Here is a 25999-nt window from a genome sequence, read left to right on the forward strand (position 1 = left end):
ATCAAGCCGTACAATATTCACGTTGCAGGCTTCAAGTAAATATAACAAGTAATCTAACATGAACTCCCACCGTAGATTCACATCCAGTGTTCTGTTTGAACCTGTTTGTTGTGTGACAAGAACATTACTTAGGTTTCCGGTGAAGTACAGCTTTGCGTGGTAATTTCTCCTGTGGTCTAACCTTTGTCCACTAACAAGTGTTGTCTTGTGTCTCATTATGGCCTAAATCTTCTGCCTTCATCAGATGAACAGGAGAGTACCGGTGCCATAATATACACTGTGGAACTGAAGAGGTATGGTGGGCCGTTGGGAATCACCATCTCTGGGACTGAAGAACCATTCGATCCCATTATCATCAGTGGGCTCACCAAGAAGGGCCTGGCTGAAAGGTAGGAAACTCACAGCAATGGTCTGTATGTGGCTCTTCAAATGGGGTGCGAATTAGAATATAGATCTGAGTACTCCTGAGTTAGTTGTTAGATGTGCAGTGAATTTCATGGGAAGAGGCAGGAAGGCCATGTTTGGGGCTGAGTCGCTGATCACACGTGGTGAGGATGTGCTTGCAGCGAGCACCAGAATACGATGGGACAGTCAGCTTGTACTTTCCCGCTGGCTGGGTCTGCAAGGAACTGCCATTGAAGAGTCCTGGGCGGAAGAAGATGGCAGACTCCACGTGCATGAGCGTTTTTTTCCTGTCGGCACGTGCCCATCATTCTCTTTCTGTGTCAGTGAGCTGCCGGGAGTTCCACTCCCTGAGAGCAGCCACTATCAGTCAGTGAGCAAGTGAGCCATGACCTTCATGTCTCACCTTTGGCTCGTCGCCTTCAGAGCGGACGAGGTCGCTGTCAAATTGAACTCTGGGGCACCATACTGGGAACAATGTTCTTATTTTTTTGACTAAGTGTCAAGTCGGGCGGGAAAAGGTAGCTGCACTGTCGACTTTTCCCATCATAGCTTTTGACACATAGCCAAAAATAAATCAAGGAGGCAGGCCCTATGACATCATGTTGGCGGGGCTAGCTCAACTTTCTCACTTGACAGATGGCGCCCCATGTCAAAAAAGATAAACATAGAATTGAGGAATCTCTCCCCACCATGGAACCACCCCCCCCCCCCCCCCCCCCCCGACCATCACAAGGAATCCCGCTCTCCCCCCCCCCAACCATGGACATGGCCCCCATCTCAACCCTCCTCTCTCCCCCCCCCCCACCTCACAGACACGGAGCCCCTTGGCACGTTACCCCCCCCCCCCCCCCCCCCCCCCCCCATCCCCACACCTCCCACCCCCGGCAATGTGCACTCAGACTGCCCCTGCCAGAGTACTGCCCGGCTTGATATTCTTTTCCTTGGAGGTTATACTCAACTGCCCCCCCCCCCCCCCCCCAGGGTTCTGTTCACCCTGTTCCCTGTTTATAAAAATCTGTTGTGAACTGTGTGACATCACGCCAGCGGGCCGGGTCTTTTCTACGTGGGGGATCTTATATCTGGTAGGCCTGCTAATTATATTTACGTGTGTTGTAATGGGGTTCCCATTGCCTAGTTACAGCATGGCTGGTGGGCGGAGACAAGCAGGTAAATCCCGTTGGCAAGAAAAGCATTTTGGGTCTCCCGCTCAATTCTCCACCACTCCCACCCACCAAAACGGGGACAGAAAATCCATCTCCCCACTGTAAATAGGGACCACTACTCCTCGGGGCTTGACTCTTAGATTCCACCGGGGTTAGGTTCACTGTGCCACTGGACTGTATGCCGTTTGCACTCCATCGCAAACCTGGGCCTTTTTTATGGTGGAGGGTTGAAGGATTGACCGGGTGGTGGGTACTTGATTCAACTGATTAACTATCTATTAAGACCCATCAACAAAGGCTGACTGGGATTTTGCAGTTTGCCTCCAGGTCCCCATTGGGTGAAGGGGGACAGTTTAGCTCCCTGAAGGCAGCACAGAGGCCATCGCTGCCTGACTGGCTGCAACAGCACCTGCAGGCCATCCGATAGAGGGACTCACATTTAGCCCAATGTTCAGAAACTCACAGATGAAATTCTATCCCTGATAATTGCTGAAAGAAGATACGTGTGGTTGAAGTTTTTTGTCTTGCATTCATCTGAACAAGTCGCAAGAATTCCAAATGTGATGGGAACAAAAATTTATACTTCATGAGATGAGTGCTGATTGGTTGGTCTCATGAAGTGTAAATTGTTGCTCCCTTTACATGTGGTATTTTCCGAATTGTTCTGATGAGTGCAAGACAAAAAGCTTCGACAACGTCTTTGTTTTAAACAATTTCTCCCCCTGATTCCCAGATCAGATTTCACATTTTTACCTTTGAAAATATGCCCCCGACCGGCAGACTAATGTTCGAAAGTGGCAACCATGATTCCAATGACTTATTGATGAGCAGGGGTTAGGGTGGATTTTGATCAGTAACCTGAATTGATTTTCTATTTCATTTTTAGGACTGGGGCCATTCACATAGGAGATAGGATATTAGCCATCAACACAGTGAGCCTTAAGGGAAAACCATTGAGTGAAGCCATCCACCTGCTCCAGATGGCTGGAGAGACGGTTACCCTGAAAATCAAGAAGCAAGCAGACCGTGAGTATTAATCGTGGGAGTGTTTGTGGTGGCGGGGTGGGTGGGGGGGGGCAGACGATACCAGGGCTTGGTGGGTTAATTTCTGAAGGCAGGTTGGGTAATCTTGACTTGTACTCTTCTTGGGTTTCATAGATTGAGGGGAAATCTAATCGAGGTATTTAAAATGTTTAAAGGATTTGACAGGGTACATACAGGGAAAGAATTTCATCTGATTCAGGGGGTGGGAGTCAAGACGAGGTGGATATGATTTTAAAATTAGCGACAGGTGCTGATTGGTTGGTCTCATGAAGTGTAAATTGTTGCTCCCTTTACATGTGGTATTTTCCGAATTGTTCTGATGAGTGCAAGACAAAAAGCTTCGACAACGTCTTTGTTTTAAACAATTTCTCCCCCTGATTCCCAGATCAGATTTCACATTTTTACCTTTCAAAACATGACAAAGACTTTAAACTGGCATATGTGGGGAAGGGAAGGCTAAAACTACAAGTCGTATGATGGTTAATGGGAACCAAAGCAGAAGGTTCGCATGTGAGGAGAAGATAGAGGTTAATATGATGAACAGGCAGGACCAGTCTACGCATATTGAGGGGAAAGGAAAAGTAACAAATCAAAATGTAAGGAGACTGGGAGTGAAAGCTGGTACTGAGGCTGAGTGTTATCAGAGATTAATAAACAAGGTCAGAATGTGTGAACAGCATAGTGTACGAGGAAATCCTGCAAGAGAAAGACAAATCAGTAGGACATATTTAAAAGCCTTGTACCTAAATGCAGCAGTATTCGGAATAAGATCAATGAGCTGACTGCATAAATCGAGACAAATGGGTATGAGGATTACTGAAACATAGTTGCAGGAGGACCAGGATTGGGAGTTAAATGTCCAAGGGTACTCAGTATTCCGAAAGGATAAACAGGATGGAACAGGAGGTGGAGTTGCTTTATTGGTTAAAGATGACATCAAGGCTGTATTAAGAAGTGATATTGACACTAGGTCAAAATGTTGAATCGATCTGGGTGGAAATAAAAACCAAAGGAAGAAAACTCCTTGGTAGGAGTAATTTAAAGGCCTCCAAGCAGTACTTCTAAATTGAGGCATAGTATAAACCATGCAATAATGAGGTCTTGTGAGAAGGGCACAACGGTAATCATGGGTGATTTTAAAGTGCGCATTGACTGGATTGATCAAATTGGCAACAGTAGCCTCGAGGGAGATTTCATAGAGTGTATGAGGGATTGTTTCTTAGAGCAATATGCTATGGAGCCAACCAGGGAGCAGTCTATTTTAGATTTAGTATTTTGTAACGAAGGAAGGTTGATAACCAGTCTTGTTGTTAAGGATCCTCTTGGAAGGAGTGATCACAGCATGCTAGAATTTCAAATTCAGATTGAGCGAGAGAAGACAAAGTGCCATTCTAGAGATTTAACGTTGGGCGGAGGTAATTATATAGGCCTAAGGAAAGAGTTGGCCCAGGTAGACTGGGCACAAATAATTGAGAATAGGACAGGTGAGGAACCATGGCAGATGCTCAGGGAGATATTAAACACCTCTCAATTAAAGTATATTCCTGAGAGGAAGAGGAATTGTAAATGGGAGAAAAACGTTCCATGGCTAAACAAGGAAGTCAAGGAAGACACAAAGGCAAAAACTGGGGCATACCATACTGCAGAAGCTAGTGGTAAATTGGAGGATTAAGGTTCAGCAAAACGCTACTAAAAATAAAATCCAAACAGCTAAGATGAACTAGGAAAGGAAACTAGCAGGAAACATGAACACTGGACTTGGACGGCCAAAGGACCTGTTCCTGTGTTGTATTGTTCTTTGTTCTTTGATACCAAAAGCTTCTATAAGTATATAAGGAGGAAGAGAATAACTAAAGTAAATGTTGGCCCTTTAGAGGACGATACCGGTGAGGTAATAATAGGGAACACAGAGATGGCAGAGGCACTGAACCAATATTTTGCCTCTGCTTTCACGGTAGAAGATAATAACATTTTTCCAAAAAATGCCTTTAATGAGGAGAAACTTGGTGCAATAGCCATCACTAGGGAGATGGTATTGAATAAACTAATGGGATTAAAGGCAGCTAAGTCTCCGGAACCTGATGAACTTCACCCTAGGGTATCAAGGGTGGTGGCAGCTGAGATAGCTGGGGTGCGGGGGGAGGGGTATGGCATGACCTACTTCCTCCTTTTCCTATATTCCTAATGCTGTCAGTGATGTTAGGAGCTGTGTCAATTTTGACAAAAGTAACCCCTTCCCACAGTGGCTCTTGTGGAGTAATTCTGCCATCTGTGGTTTATGCAGGGTTAGAGTAGCAAGTCAAGGTCTCTTGGGCCTTATTATCCTGGGACTGAAAGGGGGGGGAAACTGATCAGAACCTGTCCCCATCTTGATTTCTATGCAATGGTCCCTGCTGAAAAGTAGGCATGCATGCAGGCATCGGGACGGACTCGGTATACCGCCTTGTGCTGTCAAATGTCCTGTCAACATTCAGTGGCAAGTTAATAGAATTTACAGTGCACAAGGAGGCCATTCGGCCCATTGAGTCTGCACTGACCCGTGGAAAGAGCACCCCGTTTAAGCTCATGCCCTCACCCTATTCCCGTAACCGAGTAACCCCACCTAACCTTTTTGGACACTAAGGACAATTTATTATGGCCAATGCACCTTCCTGCACATCTTTGGACTGTGGGAGGAAACCGGAGCACCCGGAGGAAACCCACGCACACACGGGGAGAAGGTGCAGACTCCGCACGGGCATTGGCCCAAGCTGGGCATCGAACCTGGGACCCTGCAGCTGTGAAGCAACTGTGCTAACCACTGTGTTACCGTGCTGCCTTTTGGCAGGGTTCCTGGGTTGATGGCACCTTCCTGGAAGGAAGTGTGAAGAGAAAAATGTTGGGTGGTTCCTTGCTGATCCGTTACATAGCTTTGTACATATAGACAGTTACAGACAAAAATCTGACTGTGAGGTGATTTAAGGAGATATATTGAAGATGGCTTTCTGTTCACAGCCCATGGGCCCATTTGCAACTTTTTCCCCATCTTTCTGAATGAGTAAAAACATGGGGGGCAGGATCTTGCCCTTTGAGTAAAAGCAAGCCTGGACATCAGAGCTAAATGCTGGGTCACAACCCCAGCCTGTGTGAAAAACCATCATACAGCATTGCTCTTCCCTGAATTGGTCAATTAGTAGCCAGAGGGAGGGTCTGGTGTCCAAATAAGGACAGCAAGTGGCTCTTGCAGCTGGAGGGCCAATAGGAATCCCTCCAACTATGAAGAAGCTGCAGAGTTCAGATAAGTGAGAGAGAGAGAAATAGAGAGAGAGAGAGAGTGAAGACATCTCAAGGTAGAGGCACCTCTCTCCCATTTCTTCAATTTTGAAATTTATAAATGCTCTCAGCAGCCAACAGATTATATATTACCGGTATTAAGATGACTGACTACGAGGGAGCCCAAACTGCAACCTGTACCTAACATGTTCCTCACTCAGTCTAAAACCTTTAATATTGTCTGACATCGCTGATGGCACTGCAAAAAATATTCACAAAGCTGTACACCATCCAGGATCAAGCAGTGTGATTGGCAACCAATTAAAACGTTAACCTTAAAAATTCACTCCCCCCACCATCGACCAATCATGTGTGCAGCGTGTACCATCTACAAGATGCAATGCATCAACTCACCCAGGCTCCTGCGACATCACCATCCAAACCTCCCACCTCTATCACCTCAAGGGTCAAGGAACACGATCACCTCCAAGACCCCTCCAGGACTTGAAAATACTCTGCTGTCAGTCATGGCTCTGCAAGTGGCACTCTGACCTCTGAACCACAAGGTTCTGGCTTCAATTCCCACTCCGGAGCTTGAGCATATATAATCAGGGCTGGCTCTCCAGTGCCGTAATGAGGGAGTGCAGCATTGTTGGAGGTGCCGTCTTTCAGATGAGCTGTGAAACCGAGGTCCCAAGGCATATTTCAAAGAAGAGCAGGGGGGTTATCCCCAATGTCCTGGTCAATATCTATCCATCAGTTAAACCCACCCTTACCCTAATTAAGATCATTAAGTGGCCACTTAATGTCTCTTTAAGGGCTCAGGGTGTGAACAGAAAGATCTACTGTAGTAATCCACGGGAGGCAGGAGTTCCGTCACCACACCAATATTTATTTACAATAACGATATTACAGGAGCAGCTACAAACAGTGCTGCTAGCAGTCCAGTCAACTTAAGACTGGCTCACAAAGCCTACACAGGTGATTATATGGGCTATCATTGAACTATCATTGACGGAGCTCATACTCCAATTGGCCAACCAATAAAGCCAATTGGAGTTCATTACATCTACCATTCCCGATCGTGGGCGGGAAGGTGGGTGGGGTGGTGTGTGCCTCCATTGGAAGCCTCCTTCTGACTGGGGATGGCCTCCCCTCAAGGACCTGACACATCCTGGCTTATCTCTGATACCCCAATCGTTCTCCTCGTGACCTTCCTAGCTGTCCCCGACCCTTCACCGGCTTGTTAATTAACTCACCTGCGTATCATGACGCTTAGGGCAGGATCTTCCAGTTCCACCAAGGACTCATATCTTATGGCAGGTTCCTCGAAGCGGGGCAAGCGAGCCACACAAATGGCCATTGACTTTGAAAGGATTAGAAATCCCGCTAGTGGCCAATTGCTTGCTGCATCCACTGTGGGAAAACCTAACATGGGAGTGGCTGGAAACTCCTGGCCTTAGCCTCAGGCACGACACAACAGTGTCTCTTCCAGCCACTGAAACGCTGTGCCTGGATGGGCTGGAAGGACTTCTTTTCAAGTGCGGACTCAATGTCCGGGCATCCACCACACTCTGGGGTAGTGAATTCCACAGCTTCACGACCCTGATAGAGAAGAAATTTCTCCTCATCTCTGCTTTAAATCTGCTACCCCTTATCCTCAAACTATGACCTCTTGTTCTAGATTGTTCCACCAGAGGAAGCATCCTCTCTATGTCTACCTTGTCAACACCTTTTATCATCTTATATACCTCTATTATATCTCCTCTCATTCTTCTGAACTCAGGACAGTATAGGCCTAAACTGCTCAATTTCTGTTCATTTGACAAAGACCCCATCGCTGGAATCAACTTCGTGATCCTCCTCTGAACTGCCTCCAATGAAACTACATCCTTCTTCAAATAAGGAGACAAAAACTGTATCCAGTACTCCACAATGCCTTGTACAGTTGCAGCAACACTTCCTTACTTTTATGCTCTATTCCTTTAGCTGTAAAGGCCAAAATTCCATTTGCCTTCCTTATTACCTGCAACACCTGCAGGCTAGTTTTCTGTGATTCATCCACGCAGTTACCCATATCCCTCTGTACCGAAGCATTCTGAAGTTTCTGATCGTCTGTGATGCTGACACAACAGAAGCAGAAGTTCCTTCATAGTCACTAGGTGGCAGTCCCCACTATTTCAGAGCACCACTGAAACAGCTTCACCACACAGTTACAGGAAAAGACCCACCACCACCTTCCCAAGAGTACATGGGGTGGACAATACATGCCAACAACATTCATATCCTGAGGATGAATCAATTTTTTTTAAAAATCCACGTTTAATTAAAATTGGAAACACTTTTCTTCCAGGTTCTTCTTCAACAAAGTCCAGTGCTGCAGGTGAATTGAGTGACCCTGAAGATGAACTCCCTGACTCCCTGAAGACCAACAGACTCTCCAAAATCCACTCAAACACCATTCCGAGCATGGACAGTGCCATGGAATCATGGGATAGCTCGGGGCTAGAAGGGGCTTTTGGAAGCCAAGGTGAGCCAGTTAGATTATCTAGTGTGACTGGAATATGCCCTTTTCAACATTCAGTTCATGTTCATGAGCAGGGTGTTAGTAAACCATTTTGGTGCACAGTGTGCCATGGAGAGGGCGGGCTTGCATTTATACCCACAGCTCCTCATGTAAGTCCCCAGTATCAAGCACACACAGTGAAGGCAGTGCCAATATATTCCCCCCCTGGAGTTGGAAGCTGAGAGAGAGAAAGCGAGAGAGATGTACTATGTTTGACATAGTCAACTTCTACCAGGGGCCATGTTTAGGGACGTGCTCACTCTATTAGTTGGGGAAACTGAAGGAAACAACCGACAATTGGGCTGGACTTGGATGATAGCTAACTTCTGGATAGGGGCAATGTTTGACCTGTGCGATGATGGCTGCTGCTCAAAGAGTACACTTTGGCTTGGTTGGTGATTTAACGCTTAGCACGGGGCACGTTTTGACCTGGGTGATGTTTTGCTGTTGGGGTGGGAGCACAGTTTAGTGTGGGTGGTAACTGGCAGCAGAGTTGGGGTGGGAGCACAGTTTAGCGTGGGTGGTGACTGGCAGCAGGGTTGGGATGGGAGCACAGTTTAGCGTGGGTGGTGACTGGCAGCAGGGTTGGGGATGGGAGCACAGTTTAGCGTGGGTGGTGACTGGCAGCAGGGTTGGGATGGGAGCACAGTTTAGCGTGGGTGGTGACTGGCAGCAGGGTTGGGATGGGAGCACAGTTTAGCGTGGGTGGTGACTGGCAGCAGGGTTGGGATGGGAGCACAGTTTAGCGTGGGTGGTGACTGGCAGCAGGGTTGGGATGGGAGCACAGTTTAGCGTGGGTGGTGACTGGCAGCAGGGTTGGGGTGGGAGCACAGTTTAGCGTGGGTGGTGACTGGCAGCAGGATTGGGATGGGAGCACAGTTTAGCGTGGGTGGTGACTGGCAGCAGGGTTGGGATGGGAGCACAGTTTAGCGTGGGTGGTGACTGGCAGCAGGGTTGGGGATGGGAGCACAGTTTAGCGTGGGTGGTGACTGGCAGCAGGGTTGGGGTGGGAGCACAGTTTAGCGTGGGTGGTGACTGGCAGCAGGGTTGGGATGGGAGCACAGTTTAGCGTGGGTGGTGACTGGCAGCAGGGTTAGGGTGGGAGCACAGTTTAGCGTGGGTGGTGACTGGCAGCAGGGTTGGGATGGGAGCACAGTTTAGCGTGGGTGGTGACTGGCAGCAGGGTTAGGGTGGGAGCACAGTTTAGCGTGGGTGGTGACTGGCAGCAGGGTTGGGGATGGGAGCACAGTTTAGCGTGGGTGGTGACTGGCAGCAGGGTTGGGATGGGAGCACAGTTTAGCGTGGGTGGTGACTGGCAGCAGGGTTGGGGTGGGAGCACAGTTTAGCGTGGGTGGTGACTGGCAGCAGGGTTGGGGATGGGAGCACAGTTTAGCGTGGGTGGTGACTGGCAGCAGGGTTGGGGATGGGAGCACAGTTTAGCGTGGGTGGTGACTGGCAGCAGGGTTGGGGTGGGAGCACAGTTTAGCGTGGGTGGTGACTGGCAGCAGGGTTGGGGTGGGAGCACAGTTTAGTGTGGGTGGACTGGCAGCAGGGTTGGGATGGGAGCACAGTTTAGCGTGGGTGGTAACTGGCAGCAGGGTTAGGGTGGGAGCACAGTTTAGCGTGGGTGGTGACTGGCAGCAGGGTTGGGATGGGAGCACAGTTTAGCGTGGGTGGTGACTGGCAGCAGGGTTTGGGGTGGGGTAGTGGGGGAGGGTGTTACACTTTGACTTTGGGTTGTGATTGTTTGCTGAGCAAAGGGTACACCTTGACCCAGATGGCAGGGAGTTTGATAGGGTAGCGCAGTGGTTAGCACTGTTGCTTTACAGCGCCGGGGTCCCAGGGTCGATTTCCGGCTTGGGTCACTGTCTGTCTGCACGTTCTCCCTGTGTCTGCAGTGGGTTTTCCCCGGGTCCTCCGGTTTCCTCCAACTAGCCCCAAACGACATTGTGAATTCTCCCTCCGTGTACCCGAACAGGCGCCGGATTGTGATGACTAGGAGCTTTTCACAGTGACTTTATTGCAGTGTTAATGTCAGCCTATTTGTGACAATACAGATTATTATTATTATTAGCACTATTTAACTGGTTCAGCACTGAATGGTCCCCATTGGCATTGTCCAAGAGTAACCCCCATGACCAATGCCAGTGAAATGTCTGTCTCTTTGTTGGACATGCAGCAGAGTACAGTTGCATCAGATTGAAAGTATTTGCTGCCATCCTGTGGTTGGGTCTGTTGTTGGGTCTGTTGTTATGCAAAATACAAATTGACAACCAAAAACCCCATCTGTGCGGCATCTTGGGACATTTCACTGAGTTATAAATGCTATATAAATACAAATGTTTCTTTCTGATTTGGCATGATTAGAGGCTCTGTCCCTTTGTGTAATGTCTACATTATTATCATACTGGCTTCTCTTTTTATTAACCCTTTCAGGTCTCTACCGTCACCAGGCAGCAGGGATTGCATTGCATCCTCACGAGTGGCAGGACACGAGTCAAAGAAGTAGCCCGCCGGCACGTGTCAATCGGCGGAAGAGTTACCCCTGTACAGACGGTGGTTTCAATGCGGATGAGTGGGACAAGACAGCTGGGTAAGAGATTAAGTTCCTTACCCTCTGGGTTTAGCACTGTCTTTCCGCCGCTGCCAAACTCCACCAAGTGTTTTGGACTTCAGTGGGCTGTGGGTGATGTTTATTCCAAATGTTGCTGCCCTCTCCCCCTTTCCCTCCTTCCTCTGAAGGAAATGGTAACCATTGAATACCTCGCCCGCATGCCCATTCTTCGCACGTCAGTCTAGACCACCCCCCTCCCCCCACACCCACTCCGCTTCTCCCCAGAAAGCTAAAGCACTGCGCTCCCATGGACAGGCATTTGAGCGCCAAGGTCAATCTCTCTCGTACCTCACCCCAGCATTGCTCACAATTGGCAGCCTATTCGACCATGTTGAGCATTGCAGTTGGACCTAACTGTGTGCTGTCCTGAGATATCCACACACACAAATACAGCCCGGCTGCATTGCCCGGAGTAGGAATGGATTCATGACTGATTTTTAATCGCCCTTCTCCAATCCAAAAGTGGCAAGGCATTTAGTACAACCTACTACACCATCCCATCACTCAAGGCTGAAGGCCAGGGCCTGTTTGGAAAGGGTTTTCTAGTTTACTAATTCTATAGACTAAGGATTGCGGGAGGGAGAGAACAAAAGTGAACTTTTGCCCTCGGACTTTTCGAAAGTCGGAAGTAAGGTTCCTTCCCTATGACTTAACTAAACCCAGCATGAGATATTCACTGCTCCAATTATTGGAAGGCAATGTCCTTATGTCTTGTACACAGTGAGTCATTCCCTCTGATGGCATTTCCCCTTCCTCTTTTACCTTCATTACACAACTGAAGACTTGGCTGCAAGAGACAGAGATATGTTGATATTTTAATCTGGTGGGTGTTGCTATATGTGGGAGAGCTGAGCGAATGCCAAGGATGGCAACACAAGCCCAATAGAAACCTCGACCAGGTCAAAATAACTTCAAATGAGCATTCTCGCAGTTGGGTTCGGTGAGGGATTGTGTGAATGAAATGCTGCTTTAAGCAGAGACTGAGGACCAATCAATGGAAGTGGCTGGAGGTAGTTGCCAACAGTGACACTATGAGCAAACTAAGGACGCCCCCCTCCAATATCACCACCACCATGTACACTCAACCCAGTGAATGGTTCTTTTCCACCTCAGTCACACACCGCTGGAAAAATGCCCTCTCTCCATCCTAAATCCAATCTCAATTTTCTTCTTCATTAAGCATCGCACAGCCCAAAGACCATCCTACTCCTCCTGTGTCCTGTGAAGCCTCTCTCCTTGCCTCATTATACCATTCTGCTTGTTATGGACAGGGATGACAGAGAAATGAAACCATTGTTCCCCTACTGTCCGTAATGTGTGTATTTGTGTTTTAAAAGGAGAATCTGGATGTTGCCTAAACCCTGAGCGCTGACAATTTGAATAACCAGCAGCATGCTTTTTGTGGGTTCAAATAAACAGGAATTTCTATTCACACGCACACTACACACTCAAGGAAAATATGGTTAAAGAGGATAGTGCACTTTTACAAGTTACAAACAAAGGAATAGTTCAGAAGTCAAGTGATTGGTTTGTCTGGGTCTCGGATGAAGAAGGAGTTCTTTTCTGATCTTGGTCTTGGTCAACACATTAACCAACGTCAAACAACAAAGTTGTTGCAGAATTCCCTTGAAGAGATGGAGTTCCAGCAGTCATGAAGATAGTTGCTTGTACTCTTATGACTAAGATATCAGTTTTCTGCACTGGTGGACTTGTAGAGGATCAGGCTTTGAGACCCTACGATGTTGCTGTCTCCAGTCTTAAGACATAGATGTTGTTGCTTTTGTTTCTTGCTGTGCTCGATGCAGACTGACTGGATTCCCCCTCATTTTGGGGGTAATAGGATTTGTTATCTTAAGTCAGTTTCATTCATGCGACCATTTATCAATATTTCTATTGACTATCCAGAACGATGTGAGGTTTGAAGACATTCCTATACATTGGGGAAAGAATGGTGGCAATTGACACCTACTTGTGATGAACTGGTTTCTCTACAGCTCTCTTTAAATCAAAGATTTTGGGTCTGGGAGTCCATGGATTATGAATTTTTGGTAAATCCAAAACAATAGGAGGAATGCATCCCACCAACGGCTTCATCTTGGAATGTCCATTCAGGAGAGGCCCTACACCTATGCTCATTCAATTTTTTAAAAATTAATTTATGGGATGTGGGCATCACTGGTTAGGCCAGCATTTATTGCCCATCCCTAGTTGCCGTTCAGAAGGAGCTGGTGAGTTGCCTTCCTCAATCACTTCAGTCCTTCATGTATAGGTACATCCACTGTGCTGTTAGGGAGGGAGTGGCAGGATTTTGTCCCAGTGGCAGCAAAGGAACGGCGATATATTTCCAAGTCAGGGTGGTGAGTGACTTGGAGGAGAACCTCCAGGTGGTGGGGTTCCCAGATATCTGCCGCTCTTGTCCTTTTGGATGGTAGTGATCGTGGGTTTGGAAGGTGCTGTCGACGGAACCTTGGTGAGTTACTGCAGTGCATCTTGTCGATGGTACACACAGCTGCCACTGTTCGTCGGTGGTGGAGGGTTTGAATGTTTGTGGAAGGAGGAGCAATCAAGCGGGCTGCATTGTTCTGGATGGAGTAGAGCTTCTGGAGTGTTGTTGGAGCTGCACACATCCTGGCAAGTGGAGAGGATTCCATTACACTCCTGACTTGTGCCTTGTAGATGGTTGACAGGCTTTAGGGGGTCAGGAGGTGAGTCACTCACTGTAGGATTCTTAACCTTTGACCTGCCCCGGTAGCCACAGTACTAATGAAACTTTCTGGAGATTTGGGATACTTCAAAGTCTGTGCAGAAATTGTAAAAGTCACCTGTCCTTCAAAAGCCACCTTAGCAGCTGTTTAACGTCCATCTTCAAAAGTAAAGGCAGCTCGATAAATTCTCGACTGACTATAGTTCATGGTTGAAGTTATGAATATGACATTTCCCTTCTACACTTAAGAGTTTGTGTGTTCTCTGATCCGTGCATTTCAGCTGTGAATTGGGAGACGCTTAAAATATTCCCAGCAGCTTACATTGGATAATATCCTGTACTCGTTCTGATTATGTTCCCACACTTGCCACTCTTCTGATTCTCATGTCAGTAGTGATCGGAGCTGGTTAATGCAGTCTGCTTACAGTGCTGACCAAAACAGTCCTAGTATATGGTGCTCTGGTATACAATGCTGAAGGCACTGGATACAGGAAAGGCCATGGGCTCTGCAAACATCCTGGCAGGAGGACGGAAGGCTTGTGTTCCAGAACTAGTCACATCCCTAGTCAATACAGCTACAATACTGCCATCTACTTGCTAATGTGTAAAATTGGCCAGGCATGGCCTCTCCTCAAAAACAGGACAAAGCCAATCTAGCCAATTATCACCCCATCAGCCTGCTCTCGATCATTAGCAAAGTGTTGGAAGGTGTCATCCACAGCACAATTGAACAGCACTTACTCAGCAGAGCCTGCTCACTGATGCTCAGTTTGGGTTCCACTAGTGCCGCTCAACTCCTGACCTCACAGCGTTGTTCCGAACATGGACAAAAGGGCTGAACTCGAGAGGTGAGAATGACTGCCCTTAACATCAAGGCAACATTTGACCGAGTGTGGCATGCAGCAGCCCTAGCAAAATAGAAATCAGTGGGAATCAGGGGCAAAATTCCACTGGTTGTCATCATACCTTTCACAAAGGAAGACGGTTGAGGTTGTTGAACATCAATTATCTCCCTCCCAGGATACCACAGCAAGAGTTCCTCAGGAGTACCCTCGGCCCAAAAAGCTTCAGCTGCTACATTTATGATCTTCCTCCATCATAAGGTCAAAAGTGGGATGTTTGCTGATGAATGTTCAGTGTTCAATTCCAATTGTGACTCCTCAGATAGTGAAGCCGTCTGTACCTACATGGGGCAAGATCTGCACAACATTCAGGGCTTGGGTTGATAAGTAACATTTATGGCATACAAGAGCTAGGCAGTGACTATCTCCAACAAGAGAGTTTTAACTATATCCCCCTGTCGTTAAAAAGCATTTCCATTGCGGAATCACGCACATTCTGAGGGTCAGCATTGCCAAAAACGTAATTGAAGCGGCCACATAAATACTGTGGCTGCTAGAGCGGGTCAGAGGTTGGGAATTCCGTGGCGAGTAACTCACCTGCTAACTTTCCAGAGCCTGTCCACCAATTACAAGGCACAAGTCAGGATTGTGATCGAATACTCTCCACTTGCCTGGATGAGTGCAGCTCCAACAACATCCAAGAAGCTGCACACCATCTATGATAATGCAACCCGCTTGAGCAACACCCCATCCAACACCTTAAACATTCACTCCCTCCACTCGTGACACACAATGGCAGTAGAGTGTACCCTGTCCAAGTTGTATTGCAGCAATTCACCAAACCTCCTGCGGCAACACCTTCCAAATCTGTACCATCGAGAAAGACAAGGGCAGCAGGTAGATGGGAGCACCACCACCTGCAAGTTCCCCTTCAAGCCACACACTGTCCTAACTTGAAACTATATTGCCGGGTCAAAATCCTAGAACTCATTGTGGATCTATCTATACCACATAGACTGCAGCGGTTCAAGATGGGGACCCACCACCTCCTTCTCAAGTACAATTAAGAATCGGCAACAAATGATGACTTCCTCAACGATGCTCTCATCCTGTTGGAACCCGCACATGCCTTACGGGTTTGAAACAATTAACCTCCCCCTGAGTCTCGCCGAATATGAGTTCCTCTGCTAAAGGTACAGAGAACCCTAAGTCATCCATAGTTAAGCTCTGTATAAAGTCAGCCAGATATAGTGCCGACGGTTCAGACCTGGTTGGGATGTGGTGTGTATTGTAAATACTAGTGTGTGCTAATGGACCAAGTTTCTTAAATCCACTCGATCCTTGTTTGTAGTCGACAAAACTGGCAACGAGGGTTAAAACTGGATTGCTGCCAATGCTGCTACGCTGTCGGGGGAACCACCTTCCTTACTCTGCTACACCAAGGTTGGACTTTTCTTTGAATATGACTCTGTTTGGAAGATTAGACGTGTTCAATGCAAGCTTAGAGGATTGGACACAGTACGCAGAACGCATGAGTTACTTTTTCTGGATGAACAATATCACAGAGAATGAGTGTCAGACGGTAATGTTGCTAACTGCCTGTGAGGCAAATACCTATGGTGAGATACAAAGCCTCATATATCCGGCAGTTCCGGACTCCAACACTTCCGAACAGCTAGTGACACTGTTGGGACAGCACTTTAACACTGCACCATCCACAATTGTGCAGAGATACTGTTGCAATATGACACAAAGGACCCATGGGCTGGGATTATCCGACCCTGTGCCGGGTCGGAGAATCGCCAGGGGGCACGAAAATTGCGCTACGCGCCCCGATGCCCGCTCGCCGATTCTCCGTCAAATCAAAAAGAATTACCAGCCGAACTGTCTTTAATTCCTGCAACAGGCCACACAGATGTCACTTGCTCGAGAAATGAGCGATGGGTGCAGGAGATTCTCGGGCACCCGCGGAATCGCCGCCGTGCCGGTCGGGGGCCGTTGAAAGCGCCCCCCCCCCCCCCCCCCCCGGCGATTCTCCGGGCCGAGTCCCCACCGAGTTGGGCCAAGTCGCGCCGGCGTGGGTTACGTATGGTCCCACCCGGCGGGACCTCAGAGTTCTGTCTGCAGGGGTCGTCCTGGTGGGGGGACGGGGGGATCCGACCCCCGGGGAGGGGGGGGGGGGCCTTCACGTTGGCCTGGCCCGCGATCGGGGCCTACCGATCGGCGGGCAGGCTAGTTCCGAGGGGGCCTATGTTCCTCCACGCTGGTCCCCTGTAGGGCTCCGTCATATTGCCTGAGGGTCAGTACGGAGTCGGGAACCCCCGCACATGTGGGAACTCGCGCCGGCCATGGCGCGCCGGCTTTCGGGCGCCAGAGCTGCGGACACCACTGTACTAGCCCCTGAGGAAGGGTGGATAGCTGCCAGGTGAAGCCCGTTGACACCGGAGTGGCTCGTTCCACTTTTCACGTCAGCGTCAGAACTTGGCCGCAGAATTGGAGAATCCGGCCATGGAGTATGTAACCGGGTTTTTGTCCAGATTGCACAAGAGAGCCGAATTTTGTGAATACGAAACTTCCTTTTCAGAAATGCTACGTGACCGTTTTATCTGCAGTATGAATAACGTGGCAAATCACAAAGAATTACCAGCCGAACCGTCTTTAGATCCTGCAACAGGCCACACAGATGTCACTTGCTCGAGAAAGTGCTGAGCGATGGGTGCAGGTGATTCTGGGGATAGAAGTAAATGCCTTGAGATGCGTCTCCTCCCGGTGAACGACCCACACTCAAGACGGATACCCCACCCTGGACTGAAAGCCGTAGAGGCCCGTTGGTCAAAGACCAAGTCATCTCGACGGCATACCTCTCCAGAGTCCATAGCGGGATGAACCAGAGGAGGAAGACTGTGTGAAACTGAATTGTGTGGCGGCACTCCAGTGGCCCCCATGAAGGTATCCCTGCAGGTTAATGGGCATCTGTTAGATATGGAGTAGGACATGGGAGCTGCAGTTTCCGTGGTAGGAAAGCAGACCTTTTATCGGATGAAGACGGGGGTGCAGCAGTAGGATCTAATGGACACTAACACTAAATTGGCGACTTATACTGGCGAATCGTTGTCCATTGCAGGAACCGCCATGTGTCCGGTGGTTTATGGGCACCAGTCAGTGCGTCTCCTGCTCATTATTGTCAAGGGACAATGCCCCAACTTGTTAGGCCGTGATTGGTTGAGCCGCTTACATCTAGACTAGCAGCAGATTTTCCAGATGTGATCCTGGGGCCTGTACGAAGTACTGTGAAAATACCCTGAGGTTTTTCAGCCTGGACTGGGGAAAATGAAAGGGGCCATGGCACTAATTCCGATTGACTCGGGAGCACAGCCGAGGTATTTCAGAGCTCGTACGGTTCCTTATGCTTTGTTGGCGAAAGCTGCGACTGAACTTAGCAGGCTTGAGGAACTTGGGAACATCAAGCCCATACGTTTTGCCGATTGGGCAAACCTGATAAGACAGTCCGAGTGGTGACTATAACCTAACGGTTAGCAGGGCTTTCCAGTTGGATCGTTACATCGTGCCCGCATTGAGGAACTACTCGCTAAATTTGCCGGTGGATGATTGTGTACTAAGCTGGACATGAGCCATGCATATTTACAGCCGGAATTGGATCGTACGTCATTATCAACACTCATGGAGACCTGTCTGAGTACACCAGGCTACCCTTTGAAGTGTCGTCAGCCTGTGCCATATTCCAGAGGATGATGGAAAACATCCTGCAGGGGCTGCTGCGGGAGCTGTAAAATTGGATGACATGTTGGTCACGTGGGCATCTGAGCAGGAGCATTTAGATCATTTGGACGAAGTGCTCCATCGGTTCTTGGAGACGGGTGCTCGCCTGTGGAGTGCTAACTGTGTTTTTCACCCCAGAGAAATTGTGTATCTAGGCTACCAAGTAAACCGCGAGGGTTTACACCCAGTCATGGAGAAGGTGCGTGTCATTCAGCAGTCTCCTACCCCTATGAGCGCCATGGAATTTCGATCTTTTCTGGGTTTGTTGAACTATTATGGAAGTTCATCCCCAGCCTATGTTGGCCCCCGACATCTCCTTTTGGAAAAAAAACAGGAATGGGCATGAAACAGGAGTCGGAAGAAGTTTTCTTAAGTAAGAAGCAGCTGACTTCTTCTGGCTTGCTAATACATTGTGATCCCGCCAAACCCCTCATTTTCACTTGTGATGTGTTACCGTACGGCATTGATGCTGTTTTATCACACTGGATGGAAGATGGCAGAGAGAGGCTGATCGATTTCACCTCCCGGACACTGGCTGTGGCCGAGCGCAATAATGCGCAAATTGAGAAAGAGGATCTGGCAGTTGTCTTAATCGTGAAGAAATTCCATCAGTATGTGTATGGTCAACATTTCACAGTCATCACGGACCACAAGCCTCTGCTCATTCTTCTAAGGAGGACAAGACGATTCCACCCATCTACGTTGAGCCCTTCTGCTGGACACCTACGAGTAATAATTTCAGCATCGTCCCGGCAGCCTGATCACAAATACGGATGCATCGTGTCGAATGCCCTTTCTAACAAGGTAGTGGCCACGCTCAACTTTCTGCCAGCATCCAGGCCCGGCCACCCAAATATAGCTACATGCTAACGTTTTCATTTTGGACACCCCGGGCTGTCCATTATGCAGGTCCCTCAAAATCAAAACCTTTTCCGGAATGACGACGAGCGTACCCTACAGCAAAACTGCATTTATCCTTCAGTACACACGGCATCCAAGAGGTGTGAGTTACTGACAATGGAACGTCCTTCACAAGTGAAGATTTCTTGGGATTCATGAGAGCTAAAGGGCCAGACTCTTTGTACCAGGTGACGCAGTCTATATTAGAAGCTTTGCAGACGGCGGCTAGTGGATCTCCAGGACAACCGCCTGCCAAGGTTGCATCATGCGAAAGCAGCTTGACCACATTCGGTTCAGACAACCAATTCTTCATAAAGTTCTTCTCAAGCCAAATCTGATGCCCAAAAGGGCCAATGCATTACCCCAAGGGGGTCCGAATGCCAACATCAGAGAGATCAATGATACAGACTTGGATTTGGAAACGCAGGCTCCGACAGTGAATCCATCACAGTGTTCATGTCAGAAACGGCGTTCGCCGTCCAGCTATATACCGGCCGATCCAACACTGTGAGTCACAGAAGCCCTCCTACTCCGCAACCGTCGGAGGAAACTTTGGAATTTGGTTATGAGGGATGTTATAACCCACATGAGACTTATGGGGTTGGAGCAATCAATCTCCCCATGAGTCTCCCCATGAGCCTCCCCGAATACAAGCTCCCTCGCTAAATGGGGCGGGGAACTCTAAATCATCCATCATTAAGTTCTCTATAAAGTTTGGCAGGAATGGTACTGCCAATGCAGACCCGGTTGGAACCTGGTGTATATTGTAAATACTCGTGTGTGTGTGTGTGTGTGTGTGTGTGTGTGTGTGTGTGTTAATAAACCAAATTTCATAAATCTACTCGGTTCGGACTCGCTGTGGCCTACAAAACATCCCAAGAATAAATTCACCTGAAACAAAAGACAGCCAGAAAAACAACACAGAAAGGAACCAAGGCTATAGTTTGTTTGCTCTGGGCCATGGTGCTTAAAGTGACAGTGTTTGGATCTTCACTGGAAGAAAGGAACCTCATTCACACCCCTCTCCCTTAACGGACAGACCTCAGCTGCAATCATTACAACCTCCTGGCACCCGACTACCACTGTGCCGGCCTCAAGAAGCAAGTAGTACAGGAAGGTGGTCGGGAGATCCATCACCGTCCTAGCCCTACTCCACAGGAAATGCTTGTGTGATGGTGTGATGGCTGAAGGCCTCGCTGCTCAAGTTTATCATCATTCTGTTCTAGCAGGCCCCAGAATGTGGACAGGATTGCAGAGGAGGACCCCATCTCATACGAGACCACAGCCGACTGAACCAGCCTGCAGGAAGGAGCATTCATTGCATTGCTGCATGCTGTAGAAGCTTTTCATCTTGCATTCATCAGGACAGAATCACAAGAATACCAAATTACAAAGGGATCAGCAATTTATACTGCATGAGAACAGCGCACTGATTGATTGGTAGAGGTGTTGCCATGGAGAATGCAGCAGGGTATAGTTCCCCCCCCCCCCCTCCCCTCCGTGCGGTCTACATATCTGGCATCACACAGGCACTGAAATTCAGATACTGCATTAGTCATTGGTGTGATAAGCAGAACATCCACTTGGCTGGACGGCAGCTCCCTGTTAGTGGCAATTACCTCTCATGTCGCTATTGCATAGTAACAGCGTGAAACAACTTACTTAATTTGTTGCTCAAAATTTTAAACATCTTACCCTTCCTGGGTAATCTGAAGTAGACTGGGAACTTCTCAGAACCATAAACTGTAAGCAATGATCTGACCGTGTAGTCATTATCCACAGGCTAGCTTTGATGAACCCTGTTTCAGCATCAAGCTGCACAGTGAAAAGATGTCACGTCCCCTATTTATGAAGTTGTTGATAAGGCCAATCTTATAGCGCATGGCACTGTAGAAATACCAACGTGTATACTGACCAGTGAAGGTGAGCTTGCAGTGGATGGTAGGAGAGAATCCTCTGGCAGATTTTGTAACTAGCGCTTCGAGGAAGTGGAGTTAATTAAATTGTTAGATTTCCAAAGTGAATGTGAGAACAGGATAGGCTCATTAAGGTCTGCAAGGAAATTCTTACATGCAGATTCAAATATAGAAAACATTGTTAAAGCTGAACTTAACTGAACGAGTTGCAAAGTTCGTAAGTCCAATGAGTACAGATTCATTCATCGGCAGTGCTTCTCGATCCTCATGATATAGTGACGTGGTAAAAATGTCCATGGCTTCCTTGAGTGGCACAGCAGTGAATAGGCTAGCAATGGTGAACAAGCACATAGACTCAACATTGTTACTGATATGCAAATCGTGTGTAGACTTCGCAAAGGTGAAGGAATCCTTCATTCTGTATGTAGAAAACTTGCTCAGCACAGGTTGTAGCCACTCCCTCAACCGTTTGGCCAATTTATGTTCTGCAGAACCAATCATAGATCAGATAGGTGTACATGAATAATATTCACCACTCAGGATGCTGTTGTGAAGCCATAAAGACATTCTTTCTACCACACAAATGAGCAATGTTTTGTATGAATTTCAGTGCCGGTCCGATGCCAGGGATGTAGACCATAGATGAAGGTCACTTTGACTTTTTTTATAAGCATTTTATTGAGGTATTTATGGTTTTATAACAACAGAAGAAACAATGTACATACAAATATGAACATAGTGCAAAAGTCATCTTCCTCTCTCACAGGTCCCACCTTTTCCAACACCCTACTCTAAATTAAATTAAACCCCAAACCCCCCATCTGCCACCCACCCCTTCTGCTGACGGTTCATTTTCCCCAAAGAAGTCGACAAATGACTGCCACCTCCGGGCGAACCCAGCATTGACCCTCTCAGGGCGAACTTGATTTTCTCCAGACAGAGAAAGCTAGCCATGTCAGTTAGCCAGGTCTCCGACTTCGGGGCCTTTGAGTCCCTCAAATCAAATAATATCCGTCTCTGGGCTACCAGGGGGGCAAAGGCCAGAACGTCTGCCTCTGTCTCCTCCTGGATTCCCGGGTCTTCCGTCACTCCGAAAATCGCCACCTCTGGACTCGGTGCCACCCTTGTTTTTACCACCTTAGACATGACGTCTCCAAAGCCCTGCCAAAATCCCCTAAGCTTCGGGCATGCCCAGAACATATGGACATGGTTCGCTGGTCCTCCCGCACACATTGTAAACCTATCTTCTACCCCAAAGAACCTGCTCATCCGGGCCACTGTCACGTGGGCCCGGTGAATGGCCTTAAACTGTATCAGGCTGAGCCTGGCACATGTTGTGGACGCTTTGATTCTATTCAACGCATCTGCCCAGAGACCGTCCTCTATCTCTCCTCCTAACTCCTCTTCCCAATTGTGTTTTAGCTCCCCAGTCTGTGTTTCCTCTGACCCCATGAGTTCCTTGTAAATGTCAGAAACCCTCACTTCTCCCACCCACATTCTGGAAACTACCCTATCCTGTACCCCCTTGCTGGTAGGAGCGGGAAGGTTGAGACCTGCCTGCGTAAGAAGTCCCGCGCCTGCAGGTACCGGAATTCATTCCCTCCCGTCAATTCAAATTTCTCCTCCAACTCCCTCAGGCTGGGAAAGCTCCCCTCGATGAATATATCTCCCATCCTCTCAAACCCTGCTCTCTGCCATGTCTGGAACCCTCCATCTAGCCTCCCCGGGGAAAACCGGTGATTATTGCAAATTGGGGACCAGACCAATGGATGCTCCCTCTGCTCCCACATGTCTCCTCCGTTGCCCCCAGACTCTCAAGGCCGCTACCACCACAAAGCTGGTGGAGTACCGTGCCGGCAGGAACGGCAGGGGCGCCGTTACCAATGCCCCAAAACTAGTGCCCTTGCATGATGCTGTCTCCACTCACTCCCACACCAACCCCCCCCCCCCCCCCCCCCCCCCCCCCCGCCCCCCAACCACCCACTTCCAAATCATGGCTATATTCGCCACCCAATAATAATTACTAAAGTTCGGCAGCGCCAGCCCGGCTCCACTCAAGCATCCCCTTTTTTACACGCGGTGTCTTACCCGCCCAGACAAAGCCAGTGATCACCTCATTGACCCGCTTAAAGAAGGACCGTGGAATAAAGGTGGGGAGACACTGAAACACAAACAGGAATCTTGGGAGGACCGTCATTTTCACTGTCTGTACCCTCCCAGCCAGTGACAACGGCAGCACGTCCCACCTTCGGAAGTCTTCCTTCATTTGGTCTACTAGTCGGGCCAAATTTAACTTGTGTAGCCATTCCCATTCCCGCGCCACCTGGATGCCTGGGTACCGAAAGCTTCTCCCACCACTTTAAACAGCAGCTCCCCCAACCGCCTCTCCTGCCCCCTTGCCTGGATCGCGAACATCTCACTTTTCCCCATGTTCAATTTATAACCCTAAAACTGGCCAAATACCCCCAGAATCCTCATAATTTCTTTCATCCCTTCTAGTGGGCCAAAACATACAGGAGCAGGTCGTCTGCGTACAGCGAGACTCTGTGTTCCACCCCCCCCCCCCCCCCCCTCGGACCCGCCCCTTCCAGCCTCTTGAGGCTCTCAACGCAATTGCCAGCGGCTCTATGGCCAGCGCAAACAGCAGTGGGGAGAGGGGGCAACCCTGCATCGTCCCCCGGTGCAGCCTAAAATAGCCCAATGTTAACCTGTTGTCCGTAAACTCACCATAGCAGCCTGATACAACAGCATGACCCACTCGATGAAGCCCCGCCCAAATCCAAACCGCCCCTGTACCTCCTACAGATAGGTCCATTCCACCCGATCAAATGCCTTCTCTGTGTCCATTGCGACCACTACCTCCATGTCCCTACCCTCTGGGGGCATCATGATCACATTCACCAACCTTCTTACATTGGCCGTCAACTGCATACCCTTAACGAATCCCGTCTGATCCTCCCCAATCACTTCCAGAACACAGCCTTCAATCCTAGAGGACAGGATTTTGGCCAACAGTTTGGCGTCTACATTTAGTAGGGAGATCGGTCTGTAGGACCCGCATAACTCTGGTTCCTTATCCCGCTTCAGGATTAATGAGATAGTGGCCTGTGACATCGTCGGGGAAAGCCCCCCTCTCTCCCTTGCCTCATTAAATGTCCTCATCAGCATTGACACCAGTATCCCAGAGAACTTTTTATAAAACTCCACTGGATCCCCATCCGGTCCCAGGGCTTTACCCGATTGCATGGCCTTCTGCCCATCTGCTATTTCTTCCAACCCAATCAGGGCCCCCAGCCCTTCTGCCAACCCTTTTACCACCTTCGGGAACCTCAGTCCCCCCCTAAGAATTGCCTCATCCCCTCCGACCCAGCTGGGGGTTCCGACTCATACAGCCTGCTGTAAAACTCCTTAAACCCCTTATTAATCCCTGCTGAATCTCCGACCAGGTTCCCATCCCTGTCCCTTACTTTCCCAATCTCCCTGGCTGCCTCCCGCTTTCTGAGCTGCTGCAGAATCATTCTGCTGGCTTTCTCTCCATATTCATAAATCGCCCCCCTCACCTTCCTCAGTTGCTCCACCACCTTCTCTATAGTTATCAAGCCAAACTCCGCCTGTAGCCTCCGTCGTTCCCTTAAAAGCCCAACCTCTGGAGTCTGCGCATAACTCCTGTTGACCTGTAGTATTTCCCTTATCAGGCAGTCCGATTCTGCTCTGTCTGACTTCTCCCTGTGGGCCCGTATCTAGATCAGCTCCCCTCTAACCACCGCCTTCAGCGCCTCCCAGACCATTGCAGCCGAAACTTCCCCTGTGTCATTTACTTCCAGATAGTCCTGGATACATTTCCACAGCTGGCCGCACACCACCTCATCTGCTAAAAGTCCTATATCCAGTCTCCAGTGCGGCCGTTGGCCACCCTCCTTGCTCACCTGTAGGTCAATCCAGTGCGGGCATGATCCAAGATCGTAAACCCCTTTAGCTCCTTTGCCATTGCTGGCACCCTGCCTGCCTTGAGCTCGACCGGTCTAGACCTGGGTCAATGACTGTGTTGAAGTCCCCCCTCCCCGCCCCCATAACCAATTTATGCGAATCCAGATCCGGGATCTTCCCCAACATCCTCCTTATGAACTCCACATCGTCGCAATTTGGCGCGTAAACATTCACGAGCACCACTGGCAGCCCTTCCAGCTTCCCACTAACCATAATGGAATGGCCTCCCACATCCACAACTATTCTTCCCGTCTCGAATGACACTCACTTGTTAATCAGGATCGCGACCCCTCTAGTCTTAGAGTCCGGCCCCGAGTGGAAGATCCAACATCTAACGTTCGCACCTCCATCCCCCATCAGTGCAAATGCAAACTGTAACTCACACAGCTCTGCAGCAGGTCCCAAATCAATACAGAAGGCATTGCAGATAACGTCCAAAAACAAAAAACTTTTTTAATATGAAAGCTGCAGCAAAGTTCAAAGACCTCCGTCCGCTACCAGCCCTTTCCTTCTAGCGGAGTCCATCGCTTCCTCGGGCGACTCAAAGTAAAAATGTTGCTTCCCATAAGTGACCCAAAGACGGGCCGGATACAGCAGTCCAAACTTAACCTTCTTCTTGAAAAGGGTTGACTTTGTCTGGTTGAACCCTGTTCTTCTGGCCACGTCCACACTCAGATCCTGGTATATACGCAGGATGCTATTCTTCCATTTACAGCTCCGTGTCTACCTGGCCCACCGTAAAATATGCTCCTTGTCCAAGTACCTGTGGAATCTCACCACCATTACCCTCGGAGGGTCCCCCACACACGGCTTCCTCCCGAGCGCT

The 25999-nt window shown here is 48.9% G+C and overlaps 1 protein-coding gene across 6 annotated transcripts in view; it reads left to right on the forward strand.

Annotated features, from left to right (window-relative positions):
- Positions 1-25999, forward strand: part of grip2b (glutamate receptor interacting protein 2b) — a 1006802-nt gene that overhangs the window by 927491 nt on the left and 53312 nt on the right. For all 6 annotated transcript variants that reach the window (XM_038810787.1, XM_038810785.1, XM_038810786.1 and 3 more), the window contains 4 exons: positions 245-389; positions 2455-2594; positions 8218-8394; positions 10867-11023. In XM_038810787.1, the coding sequence (XP_038666715.1) occupies positions 245-389; positions 2455-2594; positions 8218-8394; positions 10867-11023 (619 nt within the window). The remainder of the gene's footprint in view (positions 1-244; positions 390-2454; positions 2595-8217; positions 8395-10866; positions 11024-25999) is intronic.

This window comes from Scyliorhinus canicula, chromosome 11 (genome assembly GCF_902713615.1).
Source record: "Scyliorhinus canicula chromosome 11, sScyCan1.1, whole genome shotgun sequence".
In the NCBI taxonomy this organism is placed as follows: domain Eukaryota; kingdom Metazoa; phylum Chordata; class Chondrichthyes; order Carcharhiniformes; family Scyliorhinidae; genus Scyliorhinus; species Scyliorhinus canicula.